Here is a 21,027-nt window from a genome sequence, read left to right on the forward strand (position 1 = left end):
TCTCTCTCTCTCTCTCTCTCTCTCTCTCTCTCTCTCTCTCTCTCTCTCTCTCTCTCTCTCTCTCTCTCTCTCTCTCTCCCTCTCCCTCTCTCTCTCTCTCTCTCTCTCTCTCTCTCTCTCTCTCTCTCTCTCTCTCTCTCTCTCTCTCTCTCTCTCTCTCTCTCTCTCTCTCTCTCTCTCTCTCCTCTCTCTGTTTCTCACACTCACTATCTTTCTCACACGCACTCACACACACACTCACACACAACGCACACACACACACTGAAATTGGGGAAGTGTGGCATGCTTTGGATACTTCCTCTTGCTTTGCGGAGAGCAGTCACCCAGTGAGAGCCTGGTCCTGAGTCCTGACAAGATCCAAAGAATGTATGGAAGGAACTATGCCTCACCAAGCTCTGCTCTTGGTTCTAGCTATCCTGCTGGCCAACTGGCCCCAGAGGGGGTTAGTTCAGGAGGTCCAATGGCCTGTCCACACTATTTGCAACACGGACAAACTGCAGATATTCTATCGCAGCTGTGGTGAGTAAAAAAAAAAAAGCATTCCTTTTGATTTGCAAAGCAGGGTACAACTCAGTATGTGATAATACGACAGTACAAAAACCAGTGGTGGAAAAAGTACCCAATTGTCATACTTGAGTAAAAGTGAAGATACCTTAATAGAAAAGGTGAAAGTCACCCAGTAAAATTCTACTTGAGTAAAAGTCTAAAAGTATTTGGTTCTAAATATACTTATGTATCAAATTCCTTATATTAAGCAAACCAAATGGCACCATTTTCTTGTTTTTTAAATTTACGGACAGCCAGCGACACACTCCAACACTCAGACATCATTTACAAACGAAGCATGTGTGTTTAGTGAGTCCGCCAGATCAGAGGCAGTAGGGATGACCAGGGATGTCACTTTACCTCTACCCACATGTACATATTACCTCAATTACATTGACTCTGTACCGGTACCCCCTTTATATAGCCTCGCTACTGATGTTTTACTGCTGCTCTTTAATTATTTGTTATTTTTCTATTTTTCTTCAATTTTTTCTTTTTTACAATTTTTTTACTTAACACTTATTTTTCTTAAAACGGCATTGTTGGTTAAGGGCTTGTAAGTAAGCATTTCACTGTGAGGTCTAAACCTGTTGTATTCGGCACATGTGACAAATACAATTTGATTTGATTTGATTTGCTAAGTGCGTGATTTGACATTTTCCTGTCCTGCTAAGCATTCAAAATGTAACCAGTACTTTTAGGTGTCAGGTGAAATGTATGGAAGAAAAAGTACATCATTTTCTTTATGTATGTAGTGAAGTAAAAGTAAAAGTAGTCAAAAATAGAAATAGTAAAGTAAAGTAAAGTACAGATACCCAAAAACACTACTTACGTAGTACTTTAAAGTATTTTTACTTACAGTTTTTCTCAATTGCTAAAACACAATTTCTGAAACCTTGCTCCATTTTCTGAAAACATTAAACACAAAACCTCATCTTCAAGCACTATTTACAAAACCTCTGACTCCTCTCGCAAAATGAAACATTCGCCTCAAAACAGTTTTACCTGTGTTCAAAATCAAACACTGCTCTCAAATCATAAACAAAGTGATCAAAATGATATACACTCTTAAGCAGTCAGTAAACAATACACCGAAAAATAGAAAACACATTTTTCAAAACATACAGTTCTCAGGGAGAATTTTCTTTTGATGAACGAAAACATGTTCCATCATAGTAGCTCAAAATTGATCAGAAATTACTACTCTGCTTTGCTCTTTGCAATTTTGTTTTTTGTTCTTCCTCCTCATTGTACACCTATTTTTACAGTACTGTACTCTGCATCTCACAAACTTGTCCTTTGTCTCTGTGATACTGTAATTCTTGTTCTTTGTTGATATGAACCTGCAACCAGTCAAAATCTATTGAGCAGTCAGTACTGTTAACAAATGGAAAGCACAATGTTCAGGGCCATACAATTTGTCCATTGTACAGTATACAGCCTACAATGCACTGTACTACAGTATACAATACTAAAAGGGACAAAAATCAAAGGAGTAAACATGTGATCAATGTGCTTCTTCTTGTCTTTGGGCTGGGTCAGGCCAGAGCACTTTGTCGACATCACAAGCAATATTGTCCCTCCTGAGGCAATGGGGAAAGAAGCCTCTAGTGTGCCGTATCCAGCCCTGACATGATTCCTCACCTATATCACCACAGGCTAAATCCATGGCTTGCAGCAGACTTACTCTAGTGTAGGGTTGTCTATCATATACTTTCCATCTCCTCAATCGGATTCAGGAAAGGCGAGTATGGAGGGAGGTACAAGTTCATAAACTGCCCATTGATGTTAAACCATTCCCTTACCTGAGCAGCTCGGTGGAAACTGACATTGTCCCACACTATCACATAGGTGGGAATGGGATTCTCATTTAGCTCTTGACCCTGCTGCTCTTGAACCTGCTGCTCAAATAAAATACATCTTAGAAGGTGTTGGGTGTTATATGGCCCGAGTGTAACATGGTGATGTAGAACACCATGGTTGCTGATAGCAGCACAGATTGTGACATTGCCACCTCGTTGACCAGGCAGGGACTTCAACAATGGCCTTCTGTCCAATCATGTTTCGGCCTCTCCTTCTCCTCTTTGTTAGATTGAAGCCTGCTTCATCGACAAAGATGAACTCATGGGGTCTGTCCAAGGATTCCAAGTCAAATATTGTCTGTGTAGAAATACAATATACTGTATGTAGGATTTTGTAAGTCGTACAGAGACAGTGCTATACTGTAGAGTACAATTAGGCCTACTGTATGCACTTCTGATTCACATACATTGATTGTATGTACTGAAGAGTAATGTAATTCACATAGTATGTGTTAGTACTGTAGACAATCTGGATTACAGTAAATGTTTCTGAATGTACACTTACTTGCACACACTGAGCTCGCAGTTCTTTCACCCTTGGTGAGTTGCGCTCAAAAGGTACTCTGTATACTTGTTTCATTCGCATCCTGTTACGATGGAGGACACGGTCAATTGTGGAAATGCTCACACTGTTGATTCCCTTGAAGTCGTATTGCCTCTTGCTCCCGAGTGAATATAGCTGTCCTTCCACCTGTATGTGACAGCCTTGCAATTCTACAAAAAGTAGTTGTGCAGTTACAAAACATATTCATGCAGTACAATACATACAGTGATTAACTTTACAAATGTCTATTGAAACAGCTGCATATAGTGTAGTACAGTAAATTTGCAATTACAAAAATACAGTAGTATACTGTACCTGTTCTCTTCTCTGAATGTCCTTACTATGGTGGACACAGAAAATCGGCTCAAATTGGGTTGCACATTACAGTTTTTCTCGATTGTTTACACACATTTTCTGAAAGCATGCCTCATATTCTCAGAACTCCACACACAAATAAAAAAACACACACACAATGGGCAAAACCCCTCAATTCTCCAGCAAAATGAAACTTTACATTCAAAACAATGTTATTTCTTATCAAAATGGAATTTTGTTTTCAAATGACACACACAAACCATCATATGAATAGACATTTATAAGAACCAGTTGAACACTGATGTGCTCAATGTAAAACACTATGATGAATGGAAACACTTCTTTTCCATTCATCATAATGACTTAGGCCTTTTTTTGGTTCAGTGTTGCCATTACTACAGACAGTACATACATAAGTGTGTTGTAAAATATTTGAGAAAATTGTTTTTATACTCAGAACACACAAATACACGGAAACAAATATATTTCATTTTTTCCACAAAAACAATGTACACAGTGTACATCCCATTCCCAACCAACACAAAGTTGCACATACAGTGGTCTACATACAAAACAGAATAATTTAATGTATATAGTTACAGTAAAAAAAATATGAAAAAATGAAAAATGAAAAAAATGCTGCATCCTCTCTTCTGTTGCGGTCTGGCCACAGCACCTCATCCACATCACAAGCAATGTTTTCCCTGGCCAAGCAGCGGGGGAAATATCGCCTAGCATGGCGATTCCAGCCATGAAAAGCATCAGCTGCTATATCTCCACATGCGTCTTCCATAGCTTGGAGAAGAGGTATACGCGTTTGTGGATTTCGGTCATACACTTTCCATCTCCAGGCAGAAAAAATTCCTCAATAGGATTGAGGAATGGAGAATATGGAGGGAGATAAACAACTAAAAAGCGTGGGTGGGCAGTGAACCAGTTACGAACCAGAGCAGCCCTGTGGAAACTTACGTTGTCCCAAATGACAACGTACCTGAGCTGCTCTGGGCCATCTACCTGATCTGGTGGAATGAGTGTGTTGTGTAGGGTGTCCAAGAATGTGATCAGATGGGCGGTGTTGTAGGGGCCAAGGGTAGCATGGTGATGGATGACGCCGTGGTGGGTAATCGCTGCATACATTGTGATGTTCCCTCCGCCCTGGCCAGGGACTTGAACAATGGCACGCTGGCCGATGATATTCCTTCCCCTCTTTCGTCTTTTTGTGAGGTTGAATCCAACCTCATCAATGAAGATGAACTGGTGCTCCACTGCAGCCACCTCTAGCTCAAGGACTCTCTGAAACACACATGACAATATCAGAAATAGACATGGAGTGGTCACTATTGTGAAGCACAATCATTATGATTACAATACTGAAATATGTATAATTTATACAGTGTTGAGAGTATGCTTCAATTGTGGGATTGTATAGGACTCACTTGCACATAGTTATGTCGCAATTCTTTGACTCTTTCTGAATTGCGTTCAAATGGCACCCTGTAGACCTGCTTCATCCTGAGATTATTTCTGCGCAAGACACTGTCCAGTGTTGATAAGCTTACCCTATCAATATTTTGAAATATCTCATTGTTTTCTATTATTTTTCTTTGTATTTGCCGTAATGTTATGGCGTTATTTTCTAGGACCATGTTCATGATTTCAGTTCTGTTCAGGAGACAGAAAACGTTCCCGACCACCTTGTGTTGGTAATCTTTCAGTTCTGCCAAACAAATAGTAAAATGCTGTAAATACAAAGTAGAAATACATTTCCCAAATACTTGAAACATACTTTATTTTTACAGTCCTACAGAACAGTCCACAGGCAATACTGCACTACTGTACTCATTGAGTACTGTATTGATATGCAGTACTGCAATTTTCTAGTGAAAGTAGATTTCTTACCTATTCTCATTTCGGAATGTCCGGATGATGGATGCTACAGTGTACCTGCTCAAATTTGGCTGTACTCTTTGCCTCCCTCCCTCCATTGTTAGACCATGGTTGACCACATGATCAACCAAAGTGGCTCGGATCTCAACAGAGATTACGGTCCTTGGCCTTCCTCGTCCTCGTCCTCGTCCTTGTCCTCCCCGTCCTCCTCCTCTTACTCTCACTCCTCTGGCTCTGCCTCTGTTTCCAATGTTGGCATCCATTGCTCCAAAACAGAAGAGCTCACCTGTTGCCCTTTTATGCTAAAGCTCTGATTGCTAATTGTAAAACTGTGTGACGGGTGTTTGCCCATGTGATGAGTCAGTGTGCATATTTGAATGGCAGTGTGTTCATTGTGAAAACAAGAGATTTTCTGCATGAAAATTGTGCCAAATGCAAAGATTTGTGTGTAGTGTTTTGAAAAAAGTGTGTTGTAGAACTGCAATTTGAGTGTAAAGCAGGAATTGTGCTTGTAGTTTAGCAGAATTGGTTCAGGGGGTTGGTGCATGAGTTACATGTTGTGGTCATTGTGTCTCAAGTACCAGTATTTGTGTGTAAACAATTGAGAAACACTGTAAGTCCTGCTTCCCTCATTGTCAGTTCATGGACAAGAACATGGTCTATGACTGTTGCTCGAATTTCATCAGATATTTCCACTCTTTGTCCTCTTCCTCTTCGTCCTCCTCTTCCTCTTTCTTGCCCTCCTCCTCCTCTTCCTCCTCGTCGCCCACCTCGCATACGCACTCGTCCTCTCACATTGTTTCTTCTTTCCATTCTCAGACTTTCTCCTTCCCACCTTCAACAACCTGTTTGCTCTCTGAACTGGCTTATATTGGTTGTGTCGCATCATTTGAAACAGGTTAAATCAATTTTGAGTGGTTGTGTTCAATCAATGACATGTGTTCTCTATTTGTATTTGACTGTTGCCACTTGTGTTTACCAGTATGGATGACATGTGCATTAGAGTGCAGAATGTGTTTTGAGAATGAGAATGTGTTTAGAGTTTTGCTGAAAAGTCTAAGTGAGATCTGCAAATTGTGTTTTACCATGTGAAATGGTTTAAGGTATTGACAACAGACTGCATAATTAGCTAAATGAGTCCAGGCAACTGAGAACTTTGTTCAGCCAATGGGTTTTAGTGTTTAAGCAATTGAGAAAAACTGTAAGTACTTTACACCACTGACAAATACAAACTGGACTACAGGCATTGAGAGTAGCAACCCACTGGGCACAGACGTCAATTCAACGTCTATTTCACATTGAAAACAACACTGATTCAACCAGTTTGTGCCCAGTGGGAAGGAAGCAAACATTACAGTGATGAGGCAAAAAATGAGTTAATGTTAGCTACTACTGCCTACCAAGAATGTATTATTGAACTGTTTTGATTCCTTGACACCCCTTGACTTTTCCCCACATTTTGTTGTGTTACAGTCTGCATTTAAAATGGATTAAATTGAGATTTTTTGTGGCCTACACACAATACCACATAATGTCGAAGTGGAATTATGTTTTTTTCTAAATGTTTCTAAATGAATTAAAAATGAAAAGCTGAAATGTCTTGAGTCAATCATTATTCAACCCCTTTGTAATGGCAAGCCTAAATAAGTTCAGGAGTAAAAATGTGCTTAACAAGTCACATAATAAGTTGCATGGACTCACTCTGCATGGTTACACAGTTTAATGGCTGTGATAGGATAAAACTGAGGATGGATCAACATTATTGTAGTTACTCCACAATACTAACCTAATTGACAGAATGAAAAGAAGGAAGCCTGTACAGAAAAAAAATATTCCAAAACATGCATCCTGTTTGCAACAAGGTACTAAAGTAATACTGCAAAAACACTTTTTGGTATGCTTGTAATCGATAAGGAATGGGGAGTTTTTCAGGACAAAAAAGAAACGGAATGGAGCTAAGCACAGGCAAAGTCCAAGAGGAAAACCTGGTTCAGTCTGCTTTCCACCAAACACTGGGTGATTAATTCACCTTTCAGCAGGACAATAACCTAAAACACAAAGCCAAATGTACACTGGAGTTGCTTACCAAGAAGACAGTGGCCAAGTTACAGTTTTGACTTAACTAAATCAACAACCAATTTGACAGAGCTAGAAGAATTTTGAAAATAATAATGGGCAAATGTTGCACATCCAGGTGTGGACAGGTCTTAGAGACATACCCAGAAAGAATCACAGCGGTAATCGCTGCCAAAGGTGATTCTAACATGTATTGACTCAGGGGGTTGAATAGTTATCTATGTTTTATTTTTCATAAATGTTTACAAATGTTAGAATTTTTCTTCCACTTTGAAATTAGATAAGTTTGTGTAGATTGTTGACAAAAAAAAAGACAATTCAATTAATTTTAATCCCACTTTGTAACACAACAACATTTTGAAAAAGTCAAGGGGTGTGAATACATTCTGAAGGCTGTATTTTTAACCAAAGTGCTGTAATGTGATAGTCATGTCAGTCTCATTTCATGGGTTCATTAATTTCTTCTTCTCATCAGAAAATGAAAAAATTGTCAAAGGTTGCTCTAATGTTTCTGTTTGTTTTTTTTCCAGACCCTTTACAGGACATTGGGATCAGTGTTAACCCCTGCCTTCCCATGTCACCATCCTACAAGGGAAATTTGAGAGTGTCATTTCTGCTTCGTGAGTTCAATATTTCCCCAACCTTCCCTTCCCTTCCAAACAAAGCCACTGGTGTTATAGCTCCCTTACCCCGACCCTAACATTGACCCTAACTTAATGGTACACATCAATATGAAATGTAGAGATTGAATGAATAAAACTGGCATCATAGTTCCCTCTCTCACTGTAATAGATGAGGTTGAAACACTCAACTCGTCAACAAACAGCACTTACCGCCCTGGTATGAGTGTATGTTTTGGAACATATTGCCCTGAAGATTACTGTAGGAAATGAATCAATTCAACTGCATCCACCCATAGGGAAAAGACGCCAGATCATCATCATTCAATTTAGGTTGGTAAATGGTATATAATTGCGTTGTCTGCATATACACTTGGAATAAGCCAACCCTTGAATTCCTATTGTTGATTTACGGCGGAAGTCAAGGTAAATTAATGACTTTTGGCAAATTCACCCCACCAGCTACATTGATGCTATGTGAAAGCTACAATGATCCTAAATTTAAACTAGGTTGAGTCACACAACGTTTCCCCAGCAGGAAGTGAGTGTTTGCCCTCTCTGTGTATCCCTCTCCCACAGGGCAGTCAATTGAGGAGCTATACCTGTCTGCTAATCTGCTCACAGGACGGGTGGCCACGTTGTCCCATGACGAGCCCCGGTTCCTGCCCGATTTCCCCCGCTTTTCCTTCTGCTTCTGGAAGAAAGGAGGTACAGTGGGGAAAAAAAGTATTTAGTCAGCCACCAATTGTGCAAGTTCTCCCACTTAAAAAGATGAGAGAGGCCTGTAATTTTCATCATAGGTACACGTCAACTCTGACAGACAAACTGAGAAAAAAAAATCCAGAACATCACATTGTAGGATTTTGCATGAATTTATTTGCAAATTATGGTGGAAAATAAGTATTTGGTCACCTACAAACAAGCAAGATTTCTGGCTCTCACAGACCTGTAACTTCTTCCTTAAGAGGCTCCTCTGTCCTCCACTCGTTACCTGTATTAATGGTACCTGTTTGAACTTGTTATCAGTATAAAAGACACCTGTCCACAACCTCAAACAGTCACACTCCAAACTCCACTATGGCCAAGACCAAAGAGCTGTCAAAGGACACCAGAAACAAAATTGTAGACCTGCACCAGGCTGGGAAGACTGAATCTGCAATAGGTAAGCAGCTTGGTTTGAAGAAATCAACTGTGGGAGCAATTATTAGGAAATGGAAGACATACAAGACCACTGATAATCTCCCTCGATCTGGGGCTCCACGCAAGATCTCACCCTGTGGGGTCAAAATGATCACAAGAACGGTGAGCAAAAATCCCAGAACCACACGAGGGACCTAGTGAATGACCTGCAGAGAGCTGGGACCAAAGTAACAAAGCCTACCATCAGTACCACACTACGCCGCCAGGGACTCAAATCCTGCAGTGCCAGACGTGTCCCCCTGCTTAAGCCAGTACATGTCCAGGCCCGTCTGAAGTTTGCTAGAGTGCATTTGGATGATCCAGAAGAGGATTGGGAGAATGTCATATGGTCAGATGAAACCAAAATATAACTTTTTGGTAAAAACTCAACTCGTCGTGTTTGGAGGACAAAGAATGCTGAGTTGCATCCAAAGAACACCATACCTACTGTGAAGCATGGGGGTGGAAACATCATGCTTTGGGGCTGTTTTTTCTGCAAAGGGACCAGGACGACTGATCCGTGTAAAGGAAAGAATGAATGGGGCCATGTATCGTGAGATTTTGAGTGAAAACCTCCTTCCATCAGCAAGGGCATTGAAGATGAAACGTGGCTGGGTCTTTCAGCATGACAATGATCCCAAACACACCGCCCGGGCAACGAATGAGTGGCTTCGTAAGAAGCATTTCAAGGTCCTGGAGTGGCCTAGCCAGTCTCCAGATCTCAACCCCATAGAACATCTTTGGAGGGAGTTGAAAGTCCGTGTTGCCCAGCGACAGCCCCCAAAACATCACTGCTCTAGAGGAGATCTGCATGGAGGAATGGGCCAAAATACCAGCAACAGTGTGTGAAAACCTTGTGAAGACTTACAGAAAACGTTTGACCTGTGTCATTGCCAACAAAGGATATATAACAAAGTATTGAGAAACTTTTGTTATTGACCAAATACTTATTTTCCACCATAATTTGCAAATAAATTCATTAAAAATCCTACAATGTGATTTTCTGGATTTTTTTTTCTTATTTTGTCTGTCATAGTTGACGTGTACCTATGATGAAAATTACAGGCCTCTCTCATCTTTTTAAATGGGAGAACTTGCACAATTGGTGGCTGACTAAATACTTTTTTCCCCCACTGTATGTGTGGCGCTAATAGCAGATCAGGGCTAGAATTCAATCAAACCCAGTGCTCACTTTGTTTAAAAATGTCACTGCATGGTAGTACTGTAGTTGTAGGTTTTATATAGTACCCAAGCCCAGTTTGTGAGTTTATTTGACCATGGGGGAAAAAACGATGTTGTAAATATAGAAATGCAGGTTTGATTGAATTGAGCCAGATGTCAAGAAAAACACAACTTAAAAAGTACATCTTAAGTATTTCTCTTGCATTAAATGCACATTGCGTAAGAGTAGAGGGGGGAAGTGCATTCAGAAAGTATTCACATCCCTTGACTTATTCCACATGTTCTTGTGTTGTTGGATTTGCCCCAAACATAACACTTTGTATTCAGGACAAAAAGTTAATTGCTTTGCCACATTTTTTTGCAGTATTACTTTAGTGCCTTGTTGCAAACAAGATGCATGTTTTGGAATGTTTTTATTCTGTACAGGCTTCCTTCTTTTCATTCTGTCAATTAGGTTAGTATTGTGCAGTAACTACAATATTGTTGATCCATCCTCAGTTTTCTCATATCACAGCCATTAAACTCTGTAACTGTTTAAAGTCATCATTGGCCTCTGTGTGACATTTCCTGAGCGGTTTCCTTCCTCTCTGACAACTGAGTTAGGAAGGAAGCCTGTATTTTTGTGGTGACTGGGTATATTGATACACCATCCAAAGTGTAATGAATAACTTCACCATGCTCAACGGGATAGATGTCTTATTTTTTACATGTTTATCCATCTACCAATATGTGCCCTTCTTTGCGAGGCATTGGAAAACATCCCTGGTCTTTGTGGTTGAATCTGTGTTTTAAATTAATTGCTCGACTGAGGGACCTTACAGATTATTGTATGTGTTGGGTACAGAGATGAGGTAGTCATTCAAAAATCGTGTGAAACACTATTATTGCACAAAGTGAGTCCATGCAACTTATTGTGTCACTTGTTAAGCAAATGTTTACTCCTGAACTTATTTATGCTTGCCATAACAAAGGGGTTGAATACTTATTGACTCAAGACATTTCAGCTTTTCATTATTCATAATTTGTAAAATGTCTAAAATGTCTAAAAACATAATTCTACTTTTACATTATGGGGTATTGTGTGTAGGCCAGTGACAAAAACATATCAATTTAATCAATTTTAAATTTAGGCTGTAACACAACAAAATGTGGAAAAAGTCAAGGGGTCTGAATACTTTCTGAAGGGTCTGTATGTGTAGGTTATGTTTTGTTGATCCACATACACATTTGTTAGAGGGCATATAGGCCCTATGCCGAAATGTAAGCTATGCTGTTGAAAACATTGACAGCATAGATAGACGGGACGCATTAGTGGGACACATTAGCAGGATGCATTAGCAAGTTGCACTGTAGCACAATGGTGTGCAAAAATGAATGTTAAATTGAATAGATTCATGATTAATATAAAAGTTTGGTTCACTTGGATGTGTTTCTTAAACTTAAAAATTGGGTGTGTTTATTTGCAGAATTGATTGATTATGAAAAACCAGTGAAGTTGAAGAATCTGGACTACCTACCACTGGTAAGCTTGTGTGCAATTGTTATTTGATATTGTGTGCATCTGATATTGTGAAGTGTATATTTGGACTCATTCTTGTGAAGTTTTTATTATGAACTTCTTCTGCTCAACATGATGTGCATGTTGTTGTGGTGAACCAAAATGGTTACCACATTGTCTGCTTCAATGTCACTTTCATAAGAAGATAGGGGAGACAAAGGTTTAATGTGAATTATATTACATAAGGGATGAGAGGAGAAGAATAAATCAATTTGGCCATATTTGGTCAAGAGTCTTTGGATAGTGTGGTGAATGTTACTGACATAACTCACGATGTACTCAGATATTAGCTGTGTTTGCAATACTTTAAATTGAACATATAGAATTATTGGACACAGATTAAGCCTAGTACTAGATTTAAAACTACTTTGAATGAAGAATCTCTCTTGAACATGCTTATTCTTAGTCTAGAACTAGGCTTAATCTGTGTCCGGGAAACCGGCCCATGTACAAGACGAACCACTTGATTCAAACTGACCTGCATCATAATTTAAATTACATTAATTAGAAATCAATGTTTTGTGAAAGTGCATAATGTCAGTCCAAATACAGTTTGTTCAAGTATACATTCTGTAAATGAGTTCTTTGCTATTTGCTCTGCAGGTTCTCTGATTCCCTTGCTACATATTTCAACAAACAACGAACAAATAACGTTTCTTAACGTTCTTCTGACTACTCCTGATTCCAAAATTAAAACTCTTTCTTAAAATAAACGTTTAAAAAGCAAAAATTACCTCTGTCCGAGTAGGCAACATCAGCAGTTTCTAGTCTGGTCCACTAGAGGGCCTACTCTTTTCAATGTGAGACTACAAATAGATAATGCTCCATGCCAAATGTGAGAAGTTCCTTGTTGGTTTTATTGTTGAAATAACAATTTGTGAACCGGTTAATGTATCCTGTTACATCCATGTAGACTCCTTTTCTCTTTGTCGAATGCTTCACTCACTGTGTGGACTTTCCAAGCAGAAGATGCTTATTTTTGTCTTGGGTCACTATCAGAGAAAGGAGTCTGTGTTTCAGCGCTAGGAGTCACTGAAGAAAACATAAAATAAAAGTCATAAGAGCTCATTCTGAATAAAAACCCCTCATATAAACACCTCAATCTGAATAAAGTAACCCGTTTGGAAAGAATTTGCTCGTTCTGAGTGAAAATGTATTGTGAATACACTGGTAATGTATGGATTGCCTGGATCTGAGGAACTTTGTGTGGCTCTTGTGTTTGTCAAACATCCCTACAGCTCTGCACAAGGTTGGACTGTCTCACCCCAGCGATAGTTAAAGACGCAACTGTCCCATTATGGCATCCGTTAGAGTACGGTTTCCCAATCTCGGTCCTAGGGCCTCCCCTGGGTGAAGGTTTGGTTTTTGTCCTAGCACTACACAGCTGATTCAAATAATCAAAGCTGGATGATGAGTTGGTTATTTGAATCAGCTGTGTAGTGCTAGGGCAAAAAACCAAAACGTGCACCCGGGGGGGTAGGACCGAGTTTGGAAAACCCTGTGTTAGAGCATGGGGAGCTTCACTGAAGCCATCTACATTTTAAAGTAGTCCATTTTCTTTTTCTACTACTTCTATGAGTTGGTAAACATACTGAAAGGGTTCATACTGCCACCTGGAGTGTTTTGTTTGAACAGGTTTAAAGCCAAGGTCAGCAATTTACTGCCACTTCAAGTTACGGAATGTTTTTTGTTGTTGTTGTACTTTTACCCCTTTTTCTCCCCAATTGGTAGTTACAGTCTTGTCCCATTGCTGCAACTCCTGTACGGACTCGGGAGAGGCAAAGGTTGAGAGCCATGCATCCTCCGAAACACAACCATGCCAAGCCACACTGCTTCTTGCCACACTGCTCGCTTAACCCGTAAGCCAGCCGCACCAATGTGTCAGAGGAAACACCATACACCTAGCGACTGAAGTCAGCTTGCAGGCTCCCGGCCCGCCACAAGGAGGCACTAGAACACAATGGGACAAGGACATCCCGGCCAGCCAAACCCTCCCCTAACCCAATTGTGCGCCGCCTCATGGGTCTCCCGGTCACGGCCGACTGTGACACAGCCTGGGATCGAACCCGGGTCTGTAGTTATGCCTCAAGCACTGCGCCACTCGGGAGGACCCCAGTCATGGAATGTTTGCTCATGAGTATAATTAATTGCCTGATCCCTCTTGATGACCTGGATATAATTATGTGATCCTTCCTTAAGCCATAGGAAGTCCCACTCAGTTGGTGAAAATGGTGACAGTCCTCAACAGGGGTTGGAACTAAAATTATTTTCCAATCGTTTTGTTCTGAACAGAACCACTATTTGTTTCGTTCCATTCCACTGTTCCTACCAGCAAAATAAAGTTCTGAACCGGTTTGAACCCAAAAAAGTACTGGTTTATATTGTTCCTTTCTCTTCCTTTTTTAACCTGAAATCAACATAGTTTTTACAATTAGCTCATTCAATTACTCCACCAATCAGCGCAGATAGAGCAGCTTGCTATAGACCGGTGTTAAGATACTGATGGTTTGTCGAGACTAATGGTTTGTATGGTTGTGGCTAGTACAGCCCCATCTAGTTGTCCGTTAGGGATAACAGTTGTTGACAATTGTAGCATTTTAGCTAAGCCTAACCCTAACCCTGTTCCTAACCGTAACCTCATTCTCCTAACCTGCTATGTTGATTATCTTATACTGCTGTATTAATTATCCTAATCTGCTGCGTTAGTTCTACTAACCGACTACATAAAGTCACTTCCTTCCGTAGCTGGGTTAGGCTTAGCTAAAATGCTACAGTTGTCAACAAACCATCAATCTCGACAAACCATCAGTCTCACCACACCGGGCAAGCTAATTGTTTACATGCTTGATGGATGGACAAGTGTAGGGCGCACGATGCGACTCAAATTTTGCGAATGGGGAGAGAGCAAGAGACAGGAGTAGACATGGAGGAGGCTTGGATTTAAGTGTTTAGCATCAGGATATGATGTGCATTATAATGTGTTTAGGATATTAGTAGTAGGCCTGTCATTCCTACTTCACTGAATTACATAATTATATTATTATATTATATTATAGCTAGTTACCTACGGAGGAGCGGCTAATATGGAGGAACATTGAATGTCCGAACATTGGCTCAATGCCCTGGACCAGAGCTAATAACAAGCAGCGGCACCAGAATTCAAAACACGTCTTACCTTTTTTTAGTTAATAAATCCAAACATGAAACATGATAACTAATAGTATCCTTAACTAGCCTAGAAAAAGCTGGCAGGCAGACACTGGAAGGAGACGTTTCTGAGTGACAGAGTGAGTGCTTTGCATAGGAGCTTTGATGGTATTTTTTGTGGGACTGAAAAAATAGCTTGGAACTCAAAAGAAACTTATTAATCGGTTCTCAAGATTTTTAAATAACTGTTCTGTTCCTTGAACACTTGAGATCACTTTTGTTCCCGGTTCTGTTTCTGTTCCTCTAAAAATGTGGTTATTTTTCTGTTCTGTTCCCTGAACCGGGTCCAACCCCTGGTCCTCAATGGCACTGCCCATGCTAAAACTGGCTTTTGGGCACTAGAGTCCTCTATCTATCTCTGTGCCCCAGCCCAGCCTCAGTTACCCGCCATTTTAGTGACTCATGACCCACCCAACCACACAAACGCAGCAACAACCTTACACACTGATACACCAACATTGGGACTAGCAACAGGTCAATGATTAACTGCGGTTCTACTGCTACTGTTGTGACAAATCCCAAGGTTGTTTCTTCACAGACTGTGTGATGGCCTCTAGGCATAGCCTTTAGTAGGACAGACAGCCACACTGCAGTGTAGGTCAGATCTCAAAGCACTCAAGCACTCCAAACCATTTGGATCCTTTGACAGGGTTGAAGGAGGCTTCATGTTACCACCTACTCTCTCTCTCCCTCTCTCCCCTCCCACTCTCTCTCTCTCTCTCCCTCCCTCCCCTCCCACTCTTTCTCTCTCTCTCTCTCTCTCTCCCCTCCTCCCCACTCCTCACTCTTCTATCCTACTATCCGTTCAAACTTGGAAACATCTTTGTCAGTGTTTCTTCCCTTAATTACAGGACAGTGTCAGCATAGGCAACACAGGTTTCACATTTATCCAGAGTCGTGGTCATTAGCACATGCAGCAGAAAACATTTGAAAACAGAAATGAAAACCAAAATGAGTGTTTCTTATTGGACAAGTCAAGGTAGTCCCTCCCTGTTTCACTCCGTTTACTTACATTTGGTGCCCAATGAACACAGCCCAGGTGACAGGGTCTTCAAAAGGGTATGATGGTGATTTGGGGTCAGGAAAGGACTGTAAACCTCTTCAACCAGTAGGAACCAAGCTGACAAGAAACATAAAAATAACATTTTCACCTAGTTCCTGGTTGGTTAGATGATGTTATTAGAATAATTATATTCAGGGATCAAATCAAATCAAAGTTTATTGGTTGCGTACACAGCTTTGCAGATGTTATCGCATGTGCAGCGAAATCCTTACGAATCTAGCTCCAACAGTGCAGCAATATCTAGCAATACAATAACAAGAGACACATAATCCAAAAGTAAAAAACTAAATTAAAAGAAAAAATCTAAAAAGAAAGAAAGAACAGGAGATTAAGACATACAGTGGGGAGAACAAGTATTTGATACACTGCCGATTTTGCAGGTTTTCCTACTTACAAAGCATGTAGAGGTCTGTAATTTTTATCATAGGTACACTTCAACTGTGAGAGACGGAATCTAAAACAAAAATCCAGAAAATCACATTGTATGATTTTTAAGTAATTAATTTGCATTTTATTGCATGACATAAGTATTTGATACATCAGAAAAGCAGAACTTAATATTTGGTACAGAAACCTTTGTTTGCAATTACAGAGATCATACGTTTCCTGTAGGTCTTGACCAGGTTTGCACACACTGCAGCAGGGATTTTGGCCCACTCCTCCATACAGACCTTCTCCAGATCCTTCAGGTTTCGGGGCTGTCGCTGGGCAATACAGACTTTCAGCTCCCTCCAAAGATTTTCTATTGGGTTCAGGTCTGGAGACTGGCTAGGCCACTCCAGGACCTTGAGATGCTTCTTACGGAGCCACTCCTTAGTTGCCCTGGCTGTGTGTTTCGGGTCGTTGTCATGCTGGAAGACCCAGCCACGACCCATCTTCAATGCTCTTACTGAGGGAAGGAGGTTGTTGGCCAATATCTCGCGATACATGGCCCCATCCATCCTCCCCTCAATACGGTGCAGTCGTCCTGTCCCCTTTGCAGAAAAGCATCCCCAAAGAATGATGTTTCCACCTCCATGCTTCACGATTGGGATGGTGTTCTTGGGGTTGTACTCATCCTTCTTCTTCCTCCAAACACGGCGAGTGGAGTTTAGACCAAAAAGCTCTATTTTTGTCTCATCAGACAACATGACCTTCTCCCATTCCTCCTCTGGATCATCCAGATGGTCATTGGCAAACTTCAGATGAGACATGCGCTTGCTTGAGCAGGGGGACCTTGTGTGCGCTGCAGGATTTTAATCCATGACGGCGTAGTGTGTTACTAATGGTTTTCTTTGAGACTGTGGTCCCAGCTCTCTTCAGGTCATTGACAAGGTCCTGCCGTGTAGTTCTGGGGTGATCCCTCACCTTCCTCATGATCATTGATGCCCCACGAGGTGAGATCTTGCATGGAGCCCCAGACCGAGGGTGATTGACCGTCATCTTGAACTTCTTCCATTTTCTAATAATTGCGCCAACAGTTGTTGCCTTCTCACCAAGCTGCTTGCCTATTGTCCTGTAGCCCATCCCAGCCTTGTGCAGGTCTACAATTTTATCCCTGATGTCCTTACACAACTCTCTGGTCTTGGCCATTGTGGAGAGGTTGGAGTCTGTTTGATTGAGTGTGTGGACAGGTGTCTTTTATACAGGTAACGAATTCAAACAGGTGCAGTTAATACAGGTAATGAGCGGAGAACAGGAGGGCTTCTTAAAGAAAAACTAACAGGTCTGTGAGAGCCGGAATTCTTACTGGTTGGTAGGTGATCAAATACTTATGTCATGCAATAAAATGCAAATTAATTACATAAAAATCATACAATGTGAATTTCTGGATTTTTGTTTTAGATTCCGTCTCTCACAGTTGAAGTGTACCTATGATAAAAATTACAGACCTCTACATGCTTTGTAAGTAGGAAAACCTGCAAAATTGGCAGTGTATCAAATACTTGTTCTCCCCACTGTATAAAGTGGTAAAACAGTATGGAAACATTATTAAAGTGACCATTGTTCAATGACTATGTACATAGGGCAGCAGTCTAAGGTGCAGGGTAGAGTACCGGATGAAATAAATGAATGGGATTAAATCAAAGTTCTTGAAATGCTGCGGAAAAAACATCTGTTGGCAAAGAGACTTCCATGGAAGAGTGAGTCTAGCTCTATTGCACTGAACTGTCATCTCTGCAAAATCCTAACAAGTGATGTTAGACGGAGAGGACATTCTTGCACTTGTGGCTAATATATAGTTGCCCGTTATAATTGTTGTTATTCTCTTCCCCTTGCCTGAGTATCATTTCCATGTCTTCCATCCAAGCTCTTCTATGAATCGCCACAAAGGTAGATTATGCACTTCAATCAGTAACCTTTCTCTCTGGGGTCAAGGGAATTATAGACATAACCAAATTGTGGTTTATGTGTAATGAAACTGCCACAAAGAAGTGTTTGCACACCATCTGTTGGTGCATATTGCGCCTTGGAACACAGTAGCCGAATCTGCAAGTTATAAAGAGAGCATTTACAAGTTGCCCTCCTCTCTGTGCAGCTTCAGTGCCATGCAGGCTGCAAGGCAAACAACTGTTCCCTACAAATCATCTGTCACCAATGGAAACCGGTTTTTCACCACTCCCCCTGTCCTTCCTTATCTATGCATTTGCTTCCAAGCACATGCTGGAGCCAGCCAGGGCAACATCTTAGTTTAACAACTCAAATTACTGTAGTTCATACACTTTCTTTAAGCACAAAGTCAATTTCTGGAACACATCTAGAATGTGTAAAAAATGACTTAAAAAGTTGTTAACTTTGAAATAGGCCCTATAGGGAAAAAAAACCTGACAGACAGTTCACAGGCAATTGAGTAAGTGCAGCATGTGCTTGTCATCCCCCAAACAACCAACAGGTGTTTAACTCATGTGACTGAGGATGGTGTGAGGGTACTGGGTAGAGTCAAATACAGTGTAATTACAGTTTGTACGACAGCGTTAAATAGCCTAGTTCTTCAAGTTAAAACATGGTGACCCATATGCGTCGAGTGTTATCAACTTGTTCGACTCCTTTGCAGATACGCGGTCGCGCGCGGCTCAGACCAGTCTGGAACTTGTTTTACAGAATGTGAGATGCTGTGGCCGCCTCACACACGATGGAATCCACCCTTTTGTTGTTGTCGAAGTTGGGATGGTTGTTCCTTAGCAACGGGGTTGAAGCCTTGGTTACGTTCAATAAATAAGATCACACTCATTTTTGTGGGTTTTGTGACAGCAGAAAGGCACACTCAGAATCGGTCATTTATTAGGATCTCTATGGGCACTCTGCCACTTTTGGCAATTAAAATATGCGCGTGCGCGCGCAAACAAACTACTTTTTTGACCACCATGTAGGCGACAGTCTCTTGAAAGTCAAAGTGATGAAATTGGATGGCTTTTTAAAATGCCTATTTGAGTGTTTTAATGGCAGATCATAAAGTTTGTGCAACCTAGATTTATAAAATGTTTTTTTTTGCATGCAAGCACTTGATAACAAAGAGTGAAACCACCCTAGGGGAAAGCCAACATTTTTGTGAATCAGGTCAAGGGCAAGGCAAGCATGCACAGAAACGTGAAACTAAATGTGCTAATTGTTTGTCAATAGTTTGATTTGAATTTGAAAGAAAACAATTGATTGGATTAGTGGTGTAATGTAATTTATGTTCATCTCAGGCTCATGAGGCTGATACTGTGAGTATTTCCTTCAGATAAGTGAATGGCACTGCAGGAGTGTGTGTTTTTTTTTCTTTATAAACAAAATTGATGCACATTATGTGTAAAAAATAACATTTGAGCCTTTAATCGAACAGCTCACCAATGACCATATTTCTTTAACTCAGCCTTGTGAAATATGTTAGGTATCTTCTGTGATATTAGATATACAAATAAGCTCTCACTCCCAAAATCAGATGTTTGCCAGATGTTTTAAGACCTCAAAAGTGGTCTATTGAGATGAGTCCACGTCCCATGCCATAGTGTAGATTGAGCTACAGTATATGTCTTATTGGAAATATAAGCACCATTTAATTTCCTTATTTTATTTGGTGCCGTCTTTTCCATTCAGTTGCCGTTGATTGGGCATACCTGGATACAAAGCCTAGAGAGTTTAGCTTTACTAGGATGATTAGTGATCAATATTCAGATCAAATTGCAAAGTGTCTCTGAGAATTATGTGATGTCAACAAATGACAGCCCAAGTAGCATCCTTATTAACATTCCTAAAGCATCACTTGTCTTTTGGCAATTTTGGAGGAGAGTTGGGACGCAAACATGGTGGTGTGACCAAACATGGTGGTGATTGTCACACATGACACCTCCAATCAAATTAAGTTTAGGTTGGATCTAATCAACAGAAGGAAGCCACAATGACTAAACTCTCTTATCCTCTTAGCCTGGTCCCAGATCAGTTTGTGCTCTTTCCAACTCCATTGCTGTCCTTGTCAAGTCATACCCCCCCAAAAAATCACATTTAATCTTCAGTTAATTTGTCCTTAATGAAAGTAGTTTGTCTAGACTAACTTAGTTATAATAATTAAAACAAAAATGATAGAAAAGTTGGAAATACTGGTAATGTAGCCTAATATATCTGACTCAATCTCAACGTGGCCCAGACAGTGTGAGTGAGGGCTGTGCAGGCTCCTACCAGCTGAGCTGTATAGAGGGGAGGGAAATGTTTGTCGGCCAGTGGTTGATGAGCATAGGCGCGGGGAGGGGTCTGTATCCAGAGATGAGGGCTTGGAGGAATGTGGGGGTATGCAGGCACCAGCTGAAACTAAATGTTTTCTATTGAAACTAGCTAAATATAGGTTGCTTGGGAATCCATCACTGCGTCATGTATCTACTTAAACATTATTTAATCATCACACTCATTTTTAAATGATAGGTGTGTATTTTTGTTAGGTTTGATTTTAAATCGCATCTATTCATTGTACAAAGTTGCCCCATAATTAAATGTTGATCAACAACAAAGTTCTAGAACTTTAAAGGGCATGA

At 40.6% G+C, this 21,027-nt stretch overlaps 1 protein-coding gene across 1 annotated transcript; it reads left to right on the top strand.

The window, feature by feature from the left end:
- Positions 1–380: 380 nt before the first annotated feature.
- LOC121549489 (lymphocyte antigen 86-like) lies at positions 381–11,825 on the top strand. Its single transcript, XM_041861280.1, has 5 exons — positions 381–519; positions 7,761–7,850; positions 8,430–8,558; positions 11,678–11,733; positions 11,814–11,825. Exons 1-5 carry the CDS (start codon positions 381–383, stop codon positions 11,823–11,825), a joined length of 426 nt encoding a protein of 141 aa, XP_041717214.1.
- The last annotated feature ends 9,202 nt before the right edge of the window (positions 11,826–21,027 follow it).

Source organism: Coregonus clupeaformis, chromosome 34 (genome assembly GCF_020615455.1).
Source record: "Coregonus clupeaformis isolate EN_2021a chromosome 34, ASM2061545v1, whole genome shotgun sequence".
Classification (NCBI taxonomy): domain Eukaryota; kingdom Metazoa; phylum Chordata; class Actinopteri; order Salmoniformes; family Salmonidae; genus Coregonus; species Coregonus clupeaformis.

Bases quoted from the DNA above. Each gene is read 5' to 3' on its own strand.
- LOC121549489 (XM_041861280.1), top strand. From the start codon at position 381: ATGCCTCACCAAGCTCTGCTCTTGGTTCTAGCTATCCTGCTGGCCAAC. The intron at 520-7,760 runs GTGAGTAAAAAA...TTTTTTTTCCAG, and splicing joins GATATTCTATCGCAGCTGTG to ACCCTTTACAGGACATTGGG. The intron at 8,559-11,677 runs GTACAGTGGGGA...GTTTATTTGCAG, and splicing joins CTGCTTCTGGAAGAAAGGAG to AATTGATTGATTATGAAAAA.